Below are 12,425 nucleotides of genomic sequence, written 5' to 3' on the forward strand. Positions count from 1 at the left end.
TGTAGCCCTGGCTGTCCTGGAACTCACTCTGTAGACCAGGCTGGCCTAGAACTCAGAAATTCACCTGCTTCTGCCTCCCAAGTGCTGGAATTAAAGGTGTGCGCCACCACCGCCCAGCCCAAGAGCAACTGCTCTGAGGTGCTGAGCCATCTCTCCAGCCCAGTTATAATTTTTTTATGCTGTTTGTTTTACAGACAGAATCTTACTAGTTAGGCCTGACTCACTTGGAACTCACTATGTTGACCAGATTGGCCTCAAACTTGCAATGATTCTCCTGCTTCTCTTCATGAGTTCCAGGATACAGAGATGTGCAGACACACTTGGTTTAGGAGAAAGTTTAATTGTTTTTGTCAATTAAAAATATGTAATTTCACAGGGTTGTGATGGAGTATGCGTCAGTCCAGCACTGGGGAGTCAGAGGCAGGCATATTTCTGAGTTGGAGGCCAGCCTGGTCTACAGAGTGAGTTCCAGGATAGTCGGGGCTGCACAGAGAAACCCTGTCTAGAAAAAAATTTTTTAAAAAATTTTATGCAATATATATTAGTGTTTTGCCTGCATGAATGTCTTTGTACCTGTGGGAGTCTAGAAGCGGGTGCTCAGTGGTGGTGCATGCCTTTAATCCCAGCACTTGGGAGGCAGAGGCAGGCGGATTTCTGAGTTCGAGGCCAGCCTGGTCTAACACAGAGAAACCCTGTCTCGAAAAAAAAAAAATCTGGAATAGAAGAGGGTACTGAACATTCTAGGAATGGAATTATGGATGGTTATGAGTTGTCTTATGGGTGCTTGGATTCAAATCTGGTTCCTCTACAGGAGCAGCAAATGTTTGTAACTGCTGAACCATCTCTCCAGCCTCTGAAAAGAGTATTTTAAAAGAAGAATGAGGGCACACACCTTTAAAACCCTTAATTCTACTGTAGAGGCAGAAGTAGGTGGATCTCCATGATGTTTAGGCTAGCCAGTGTGGTGTACATAGTGAATTCCAGGCCAAAATAGGTGAGCCTCCATCTAAAAATTAAAAAGTAAAAATAAAAAATTAATGAGGAGGGGGAGGGCTGGTGAGATGGTTCAGCAGGTAAAGAGATTTGCTGCCAAGAGTTTTGAACCCCAGTGCCTACATGGCAGAAGGAAAGGACCAACTCCTCCAAATTGTCCTGCGACCTTCATACCCAGGCCCCACACAAATAAGCAAATACATAAGTAAATACGGATAAAAATATAAAAGAATATGGAAAACAAAGAAGATCTTGGCATAGGGGTGCACACCTGCAGTCCCAGCACTCTGGAAGTGTAAGTAGGAGGATCAGAAGTTCAAGGTCATCCACAGCTATGTAGTGAATTGAAGGCTAGCCTGAGATACATCAGAGTATGCAATAGTAAATGAATAAATAGTCCTTCCTGGAGCTGGCGAGACGGCTCAGCGGTTAAGAGCACCGACTGCTCTTCTGAAGGTGCTGAGTTCAAATCCCTGCAACCACATGGTGGTTTACAACCATCTGTAATGAGATCTGACACCCTCTTCTGGAGTGTCTGAAGACAGCTACAGTGTACTTAGATATAATAAATAAATAAATCTTAAAAAAAATTTCCAGCTGGGCAGTGGTGGCACGCGCCTTTAATCCCAGCACTTCGGAGGCAGAGGCAGGCAGATTTCTGAGTTTGAGGCCAGCCTGGTCTACAGAGTGAGTTCCAGGACAGACAGGGCTATACAGAGAAACCCTGTCTCAAAAAAACCAAAAAAAAAAAAAAAAAAAAAAAAAAAAAAAAAAAAAAAAAAAAAAAAAAAAAAAAAAAAGCCCTTCCTGGGGAGGCGTATCCAGAACTGCATAGTGGGACCTTGTCTAAAGAAACAAACAAATCTCTCTTTCCTTTTCACTTATCCTAGGAATTGGGTTTGGAGTTTCCCAGAGAATGTCTGGGTAATGTCTTGCCTTGAAGCTCAGCTGTCCTGACAATGGAGAAAGGATAGTCATTTTCCCCAAAGGGCCAGAATTTACACAGAATGGTCTCTGCTTCTGGTTCCTGGTGACTAAGCTAGATCAAGATGAGTCACTGATAATAGGGAAGGTGCCCTTTTCCCTGCTGTCTCTCCCCGGGGTTGGCTCAGGCTATGGGTGGAAGCTCTAGAGGCCCAAGCTATTGCCTAGGCTGGGGATAACTTTGGTTTTGTTTTGAAATGGGGTTTCACTACATACAAAACACAGTAGTAGTAGCTATGCAGTGGTGGCGCACGCCTTTAATTCTAGCACTGGGGAGGCAGAGGCAGATGGATCTTTGGGTTCGAAGTCAGTCTGGTTTATAAACTTGAGTTCCAGGATAGTGAGAGCTATATAGAGAAACCCTATCCTGAACCCTGCCCTCCTCCCTCAATTTTTTTTTTTTGAAACAGGGTTTTTCTGTGTAGCCCTGGCTGTCCTGGAACTCATGCTGTAGACCAGGCTGGCCTCGAACTCAGAAATCTGCCTGCCTCTGCCTCCCAAGTGCTGAGATTAAAGGCATGCGCCACCACTGCCCGGCCTCCCAATTTTTTTATTAAAATTTTTTTTGAGATAGATGATGATGATCATGAAGGAAATGAAAGTAGGCACCTGGCTAAAACTGAGAGTTTAAAAAATCTTGCTGGTTGATATGGGAGCCTCAGTAGGGAGAACTCCATTTTTTTGTCTGGCTGGACATTTTGTTTTCTTTGCCTTAAGTACCCTTCCCCACTTCCATTCAACATCTAACCACTCAACCTAGGCCATCTCATCTGTGAACCCCTTTCTCTTATTTGTTTTGGTTTTATAATATAGGGCCTCAGACTCACAGTGATCCTCCTGTCTCAACTTCCTAATGGTTGGGATTACTGTCATGAGTCACTTTACCCAGCCTATGGGTCCCTCTAGGACTACTCAGTTGATTTCCTTGTGTCCCTGTTACCCATCACAGCAGACATTAATTGTTTCCTGGTCCCTCCCATTAGGTCTGTGAATTCAGTGACTTAAGGCCAGTCTGGGTCAGCTCTGCACCTGCAAGGCAAATGCCATATCAGTGGCTGCTCTTAGATAACAAGAACTTCAGTTGACCTCCGGGGAAGCCGAAGGAAACGCCGGGAAGAAACCAGCTTGTCAGGGAGCTTTGAGGGCGACTATCATCCTGGGACCACATCATCTTTTTTACTTCTGTCCGTTTATTGGGGTTGCTACTTGTAGATCTTGGGAGAAAGACCGTCCCTACCTACCAATCTGTCAAACACGGATCCGACAGTCTGAGGTTGAGGCTCCGCCCCTTAGACCTAGACTCCGCCTCCCCACCCTCCGCTGTTGGGGTCTGGACCCGGCGGCACCGCCCATGAGGCCGCATGCGCACTGCGGGTCCCAAGGACTCCGTTTCCCTTCTCCCAATGGCGGGCGGCGGTCCCCTTCCCGGCAGCCTCCCTCGGGTAGAGAGTACGTCATTTCCGGTGGGGAAGGCCCGCGGCCGCCGCCGCCATTTCGGGCGCTGCTGGGAGGCTGACACCGGAGCCGGTCCGCTGGGCGGCGGGCGCCAGGGCTGGAGGGGCGCGCGTGCCGGCGGCGGCCCAGCGTGAAGGCGCGGAGGCTGCCATGGCGGGCAACTTCGACTCGGAGGAGCGGAGTAGCTGGTACTGGGGCCGCTTGAGCCGGCAGGAGGCGGTGGCGCTATTGCAGGGCCAGCGGCACGGGGTGTTCCTGGTGCGGGACTCGAGCACCAGCCCCGGGGACTATGTGCTTAGCGTCTCCGAAAACTCGCGCGTCTCCCACTACATCATCAACAGCAGCGGCCCGCGCCCTCCAGTGCCTCCGTCGCCCGCTCAGCCTCCGCCGGGTGAGGGACAGGCGGGTGGGAGGCCCGGGCGGGGGTGAGGGCCGTAGAACCCTGGTCTGCTGCAGGAGGGACGTGGGCAGAGAAGGCTGGAGTGAACCTGGCGGGGGAGCTGCCTTCTGACCGAGGTGGTTCCCACCGACGAGCGGGATTGTGGGGGAGGAGGAGCTGCTCACGGAGGCCTCTGGGTGTGCCTTGGGAGCCGGGGAAGGGGAACTGCTGCGGCCCCGGGGTGGGGCTGGGCGCCAGGGTCAGGCCCAAGGGCAGGGCAGGGCCAGGCAACTTGGGGACAATGAGTTAATGGGGATGTTACGGGGACATCATTTGGCAGAAGTGCCCAGAATGGATCTGCTAATCCTACAAGTGGCTTTTTAGGCTTGAAACGTTTCCTGCAGCGTTAGAGCCGGGTTTGGCCATACTCCCCTGGTGGCCTTCGGTAGGAAGTCACCACGTACTGGCTGGCTGGGAGGGATGGAGACACCCTCAGGAAGCCGGTCAGCTTTTTCCTTTCTTGGGCATTTTTCCAAAATCTTTTTACCGTGCTCTTCCCTTGTGGAAGGTGGTGAACTAACTGACTTGGTAATAGAAAAAAAGCTTTCTGTGACAAGCCCAGCGTAATTGAAGCCTAGCTGGCAAATTGTGTCCAAGAGGTTTTAAGTGTCCAAAAAACTACCCGATGCAACTAGAGTTTCTAGTTTCAAAGTGATTAGTGAAGGAAGGTTTTTTTTTTTTTTTTCCTTTAGAAAATAAACTAGGCATAAGCCAGTGAGAACAACCTTGGAAGTGAATGGCGTTTCAGTCTCCCTGGATTTAAGCAGTGTCAGACACGTACTTCTGGGTCTTTTCTTGCTCTCTAAGTTGGTGTTGTGGTCACAATCTTCAGGATATGAGAACAGACCTGGCTGGCAGATAAACGCCAAGAATAATTAACCCACTGTGTTTTCCTCGTCAAGGACCATTGAGTTGTAACTGTCTTAGCTGTATTATTGCAGTTGTCTGGGGAATGTTAAGGAAATTCATGCACTTAGCCCTTGAAGTCTGTGAGGTGCACAGTGATTTTGAGATTACTGTTGTCTCTGTGTGTGACAGTACCAAGCTTCTTGTTCTCTGGATGTTTGAAGTATAAGCTTTTTCCTCCTAGAGCTGAGCTAGCCTCCTGAATGGAGACTCCCTGGTTAGCCTTGTAGCAGACTTGCTCTTTTAGCATAGCTCTGATTTAGATTTACTCCCTTTGGCCACAAATGAGGTGGGATAGACGGTTCTTTGTGTTAGCACCCAAGTTAAGGGGGAAATTTGAATATTGAGGTTTTTTTTTAGTTAACAAATTTAGGCCTTTCTATGTCTTCTTGGTTTAATAATATAAAATCAGGTAGGAATGTTAATGCAACACAGTTGCCGTAAAAAAAGTAAATTCTATTTTTGTGCTATCTGTAAAATAATCTATTGTTTTGTGTTAAGTGTAGTGGTAAGATGAAATGTTACCATTGAAATTCAATTCTCAGCCAGAGTGCATAGTTCATGCTTCTAATCCCAACACCTAGGAGGCTGAGGCAAGAAGATTTTACAAATTCCAGGCCATCCTGGGAAACTTAGCAAGACTCTGCCTCAAAATAAAAAGTTATGTTAGGGGTGTGGCTGGGGATACAGTTTAGTGTTAGTTTATTTGCCTGGCATTTGGGCAGGCTAAGTTTTATTCCCAATCGTTGGTGGTGAGGGATTCAGTCATCAGCTCTCTCTGTGTTTTGTTAGAAAATGTGGGAATAGCACCAGGCAGGCTTATTAGCTTGATATTTCTCTATACCTGGGCATTGTGGTTTTTATATCTCAGTAGCTCCACCTTTTCAAAATAGGTGGTTGGCCTCGGAGAGGAGAAGATTGCCAGTTTGTGGGCTAGGTGTGGAAAGTTCATTGGCTTTGTGGCAATTTGTTCTGTCACATTCCCCATTTTCTCTGTAGGGCAGTCAGTTCACTTGCTGTCTTTATGATGGCTACTTAATCGCTGTTCTTCTCCCCATTAAGCTGGTTTTCTTTTGAAGCCACACAGGAATTACTTGAGTTTTGGAGAGGCATATATAATTTTAATAACTAACACTCATTGACTGATTATTGTATGCTAGATGCTTTGCTGAATATGTTGTGTGCCTTATATAACTCACTGTCAGTAAAACAATCCAATGAGTGAAATACTGCAATCTCCATTTATTAAAATAGTTTCATTTTTTTGGGGGGGAAGAGGAAATAGGAATCCAGTAACTTGTAATATTTAGTATGTAAACTAGAATTTAGACTAGACAGTGACCTGAGAGCTGACCACTTACTGTATAGTTTTGATATTCTTTGTTTATTTGCTTTGGGATCTCTGCAGTGCACATAAGAAACTCGATTCTTTTGTTTTGAGACAGGGTCTCACTCTGCCCCTAGCTGGCCTGCAATTCTCTACATAAATCAGGCTGGCTTTGAACTTCTTCTCCCTCCTCATAGCAAGAGCCAGCAGCAGGCTCAGAAGCATATGCCCTGCAAACTTGAGAATCTGAGTTTAGCCTCAGAGCCCAGGGGAGGATAAAAGAAGGAACACCTGGAGGTTGACCTTACCTCTACATGCTCACATCATTCATGCACATCTATAGTTCTGGCTGGCCTAGAACTTACTACACTTGTGTGCACACAGTGTAAGAGGCACGTGGGTAAGATAGGCCATGGATTGTCACCTTATTCCAGTAACCTTTTTCATTTAAAATAGGATCTTTTGGTAGCCCTGACATGGGACTCACTGTGTAGACCAGGCTAATTTCTAACTTGTGCAGATCCTCTTGCCTTTGCCTCCCTGTTGAGATTACAGGCATGAGCTGTTAGGTCCAGTTCAACGACCCTATTTGAACTTACAATAGATGTTTAGCTCTCACAGATGATCTCCTATACTGCTATAGCTTGGGAGCATGTTTACTGTGCCCCAGAGGTATAGGGTGAAGTTTGTTTGAGTTTACTGGCCTCATTCTGTAAGGTTGGTTTTCAAAATAAGCCTCCCAGGAAGACTTGGAACAATTGACCCACTAATTTTCTACTTGAAATAATACTTTGACTGGTAGTCCTCTAAACGGAATGAGAAGGTAGGGGTGTGCCCGGCTTCTGTCAATTGATAGAATTTTCATTCTAGCAAGAATGAGGGCCCTGGTTTCAATCCCCAGCGTCACGCAGATCAGGCTTAGTGACACAGGCCTGTAATTTCAGCACTTAGGAGGTGGAGACACAGCAAGATCATCCCTGGCTAGGCAGTGAATTGGAAGACAAAACCCAAACTTGAATGGGGAGAGAGGGAGGGAGGGAAGCATGGGGAGGGGGGTAGAGGTAGATAATTTACACATATAATTTAAAGGTCTTACTATTGTTCTGACTGGTCTAGAACTCATGTAGCTCAGGCTGACCTCAAACGGAGAGCCACCTGTCTCTGCCTCCAGAGTGCTAGGATTAAAGGTGTGGGGAATTAGTTTGTTTTGTGTGCATTGGTGTTTTCGATCCTTGGTACTGGAGTTATAGCCACTACTCCTGACTGCTGAACCATCTCTACAGCTCCACCTGCTATTTCTTACTTATATAACTTTGGGCAATTTTTGTTTTTTAAACTCTTTGCTAAAATTTCTTCATTTGTGAAAGTCAGTAAAGAGCAATACTTTATAGGGTGGGCTATTGTAATGAGTAAATGGATTTATATGTAATATATAAGACACTTGAATGTAGCAAGCATATTGCATAAAGGCATAGGTTATAAATTTAATCTTAAAAATGATGTTAGAAGAGAATTGCAGTGAAATGGAAAACCTCTCAGCTGTGCAGGGTTCTCTGGCATGCAGTGTGGTTGGTGAACATGCGACCTCTTAGGCAGCAATGCTGAGCAGAGAAGGGGAGAGGGCTTGAGGTTGAGAGCCTTGGGTGTGCAGAGTTTCGATTGCTGTGAGTGGGCAGCCAAAGCTTTCCACCTGTTACTTAGTAGGTGGGTGAGGGGGCCTCGGACCTTGCCTTGGGCTGAGGATATAGCTTACTGATACAGTGTTTGCTTAACTTGCACAAGGTCCTGGCTATGCTCCTCTACCTCATTTTGGAGATGGTCAGGGTATCCCTCTAATGAATGGTTCCAGGGAAGTTCTTTCTTGATTTTCTTTTTAAAAAGATACTTTTTTTTAAAATATTTATTTTATGTATACAAGTACACACTGTAGCTGTATGGATAGTTCTGAGCCTTCATCTGGTTGTTTGGAATTGACTTTTAGGGCCTCTGCTCGCTCTGGTCAGCCCCGCTTGTTCAGTCCCTGCTTGCTCCGGCCCAAAGATTTATTGATTATTATAAATAAGTACACTGTAGCTGTCTTCAGACACACCAGAAGAGGGTGTCAGATCTCATACGTGGTTGTGAGCCACCATGTGGCTGCTGGGATTTGAACTTAGGATTTTGGAAGAACAGTTGGTGCTCTTAAACACTGAGTCTTCTCACCAGCCCTAAAAAGATATTAATTTTATGTATATGGTTATTTTGCCTGCAAGTGTAAAGTATGTGTATGTATGTATCTATGTATATAATGTACATGCAGTGCCTGTTAAGACCAGAAGAGGGCATTAGACTCTCTGGAATTGGATTGGTTGTGTACTAACTACTATTGTGAGTGCTGAGAACTGAACCCAGGTCCTCTGCAAAAGCAGCATGTGCTCTTAACTGCTGAGCCATCTCTCAGCTGCTCTACAGAGAAGTTATTTAATAGTTACTGACTACCAACAAGCTTTATGCAAAAAAAAAAAAAAGTCCCATGGTAAGATAAAATAGAAACCTATTAACTGTAGGACTGGCTACAGCTTTACTTAACTTCTGTGAATTGCAAATTTCCTGGAGTGAATTCTGAGTTTGTCCGACTGTACTGCTTTTCTAGGATTGCCGAGATACTGTGTTACCTTCGCTGGCAAAAAGTGTAGTTCAAAGATTTTTGGGTGAATGGAAATTTTCTTTGAGTTAGGTCTGTAATGTGTGTGTATTTGTGTGTCCCTAGGTGTGAAGGCTAGAGGTGGATGTTAGGTTAGGCATCTTCCTCTATTGCTTGCCATTTATTTTTTTGAGAAGTGATCTGTTACTATACCTGAATCTCATCAAATGACTAGTCTGGCTAGCCACTAAACTGCCCCCCCCCCCCCATGGGATCCTTCAGTGTTAGTCTCCCAGTGTTGCGTTTACAGGAGCATGTCACCAAATTTGGCTTTTCACTGTGGATGCTAGAAATCTAAATTCAGATCCTTGTGCCTGTGCATCAAGCTCCATTCACTGAGCCATCGCCCAGCCTGAAATTGAACATTTCTTAAGGAGTTGAAAGGGTTTCAGGGAAGGATGAAGCCAAATTTTAGTCTTGTTGAGTATCTATGATATACCAGCCACTTTTTGTACATTTATTTTGTGTATATATTGGATGCATTAAGTGCTTTGGGATGGGGATCACAGAAAAATTTGTGGGAGTCTGTTCTACCATGTGAGTTCTGGGGATCAACTAAGGCTGTCAGGCTTGGTGGCAAATGCTTTTATTTGCTGGGCCATCTTACCACCAGCACCTTTTAATATAATTACTGTAAATTTTTACTGTTATTCTGACGGGTGCATGTGCTGAAGTGTGGAGATTAGTGGGAGCTGGGTTTTGTCCTTCCATAGTCATAGTCATGTAGGTTTCAGGAATGGAACTTAGGTCACCAGGCTTGTATGGCAAGCCCCTAGACCTGCTGAGCCAGTTCACTGGCCTCCTTGCCATTGTTCTTTTTTTTTTTCTTGTCCCCTTTCCTTTAAAGCAGAGATTTTTGTAAGATTTTGTTTGTTTGTTTGTTTGCATAGTCTTTTCATTTTTTGTTTGTTTGTTTGTTTGTTTTTTGAGACAGGGTTTCTCTGTGTAGCCCTGGCTGTCCTGGAACTCACTCTGTAGACCAGGCTGGCCTCGAACTCAGAAATCCACCTGCCTCTGCCTCCCAGGTTCTGGGATTAAAGCCACCACTGCCCAGCCTTTTCATTTTTTTTAAAGATGTATTTATTTATTATATGTAAGTACACTGTAGCTGTCTTCACACACCCAGAAGGGCGTCAGATCTCATTACAGATGGTTGCTGGGATTTGAACTCAGGACCTTTGGATGAGCAGTCAGTGCTCTTAACCGCCGAATCATCTCTCCAGCCCATCTTTTCACTTTTTTATTGTTAATATTTGTTACATTTTTTGAAATGGTCTCATGTAGCCCAGGCTGGCTTGGAACTCCCCTGTGTAACCAAGGATGATCTTGAACTCCTGATGTTCCTGCTTCTGCCTCCCAAATACTGGGGTTTATAGGCATACATTACCAGCCGGGCTTCCTCAAGTCTGCAGAACCCCTTCTTGGATGGAAGGCAGCAGCCTTTACTCCTTGGACAAGTAGTGGGTAGTCATCTATTTATGCAACTTCTGTAAATGCCATAGGTAATGGAGGAGGAGGAAAGGATTGGTAATGAGGGGCAGAGGAAAAGCTGTGAGATTTTTGGAAAGGTTTTAGTGTAGCAGCTGTTGTTGATTTTGCCAGAAGTAACTGGGCCTGTTTTAGCACAGAGCCCTCAGGTGTTATGAATTCTTTGTGGAATGATATTGTAAAAACTGATGTTGCCCGAGGCCTGAACAGCTTAAAAGTAGTGGGTTTTGCAAATAATAGAGAAGTACCTACTTAAAATAATCCCAGTTGTCTGCTTATTTATTTATATTTTTACTTAATTATTTAGTTTCTCGTTTCAGTATGTAGCTTTGGCTGGCCTGGAACTCAATTTGTAGACCAGGGTGGCCAGGAAATAAGGACATTCATTCTGTTTCTGCCTCCTAAGTTCTGTTATTATAGGCATTTACCACCACACCCGGCTAATATTTATGTAAGAGATTTATTTATGTGAGTACCCTGTCACTATCTTCAGACATACTAGAAGAGGGCATCGGATCCCATTACAGATGGTTGTACCACCATGTGGTGCTGGGAATTGAACTCAGGACCTCTGGAATAACAGTCAGTGCTCTTAACCACTGAGCCATCTCTCCAGTCCCTAATATTTATTCTTTGATATGTCAATTCATAACTGCACACTCAAGCTGGGCCTAGTGATGTAAACCTATATATAATTCAAGCCCCTTTTTAGGCTGAGGCAAGAGGATTCACACATTAAGGATCTTGTCTAGGCTACAGAATAAGTTCAAGGCTCGTCTGGGCAATTTAGTAAGAACCTGTCTCAAATTGAAACTTGTGTGAGGACCTAGGTTCAGAATCTCGTTTGATGTAGAGACAGTTGTGCATTCTGTAGTTAGTCCTGCCCTCTAGACGACCAAGCATCTCCTCCCTCTCTCTTCCTTCGGCTTCCTGCCTTTGGTCTTTGTGGTTGGAGTAGAGGGAAAGGAACCCAGATGCATAGCTGTGGTGAGGTCTGGGCTTATCTGTGACTTATGTACATTCTTTTCCCTTTTCTTCCCTTCTGGAGTTTGAATCAATGAGGTTTTCCTGCCCCGTATATCTGACTGCCCACAGTCCTCACACCAGGCGTCCCTCTTTTATTGTAATATTAGCACCAACTTAGAATGATTTACAGGGAAAGTATGTCAAAGGTTTTGTTTGCTGCTTTGCTTGTGTTTTGATAGTTGGGATTGCCAAGGCAAAAGAAAAGGCCAGTGAGCCTGGTTTATACCATGCAGCATTAGTAGCACTGGAACAAGAAACAACTTATCTTTGGCTTTTTAAAAAAAATACTTTGTGCCCACGATGACCCATGCCTTTAATCCCAGCATTGGGAGGCAGAGGCAGGGGGAATCTCTGTGAGTTCAAGGCCAGCCTGGTCTACAGAGTGAGTCCAGGACTGCCAGACCCACACAGAGAAACCCTGCCTTGAAAAACAAAAACAAAAACAAGTGGGGCAGTGGTGGTGCATGCCTTTAATCCCAGCACTTGGGAGGCAGAGACATTCGGATTTCTTAGTTTGAGGCCAGCCTGGTCTACAGAGTGAGTTCCAGGACAGCCAGGGCTATACAGAGAACCCTGTCTTGGAAGAAAAAAAAAGGAAGAAGAAGAAAAGAAAAAGAAAAAAACAAAGATTTATGTGCTTTGCCTATCTATGTGTGTATATGCACTACTTTTGTGCCTGGTGCTCTTGAAGGACAGAGAAGGGTGTTGGGTCTCCTGAAACCAGAGTTACAGTTGCTGTAGCTCATCAGAACCAATCCTCTGCAAGAGCAGCATGCATGCTTAACTGCTGAGCTGTCTCTCCAGCCCATGTCTTACTTGTGTGCTAGAGGAGCTTCTGAAACTGACTGTCTTAAAAGTTTTGTTAATGCTAGGGAAGCAGATGAGTTCGAGGCTAGCCTGGTCTACAGAGTGAGTTCAGGACAGCTAGGGCTACACAGAGAAATCTGATCTCAATCAATCAATCAATCAATCAATAAAATTCTTTTGCACTCACCTTTCAAAGGTGTTTTTGCCTTAGTGGTATGTTTGGGTCTTCCAGGCCCTGCCCTCCTCCTAGCCTCACAGAAGCACACCCAGCAGTAGGTGAAGGGGGTTAGGGGAGTGTGTGTGTGTGTGTGTGTGTG

General features: G+C 45.2%; 1 protein-coding gene across 2 annotated transcripts in view; it reads left to right on the forward strand.

Moving 5' to 3' along the window:
* The first annotated feature begins 3,424 nt into the window (after window positions 1–3,424).
* Window positions 3,425–12,425, forward strand: part of Crk (CRK proto-oncogene, adaptor protein) — a 27,646-nt gene continuing 18,645 nt past the window's right edge. For both annotated transcript variants that reach the window (XM_031354132.1, XM_031354133.1), the window contains exon 1: window positions 3,425–3,823. In XM_031354132.1, the coding sequence (XP_031209992.1) occupies window positions 3,583–3,823 (241 nt within the window). In that variant the 5' untranslated portion in view covers window positions 3,425–3,582. The remainder of the gene's footprint in view (window positions 3,824–12,425) is intronic.

Source organism: Mastomys coucha, unplaced genomic scaffold (assembly GCF_008632895.1).
Source record: "Mastomys coucha isolate ucsf_1 unplaced genomic scaffold, UCSF_Mcou_1 pScaffold5, whole genome shotgun sequence".
NCBI lineage: Eukaryota > Metazoa > Chordata > Mammalia > Rodentia > Muridae > Mastomys > Mastomys coucha.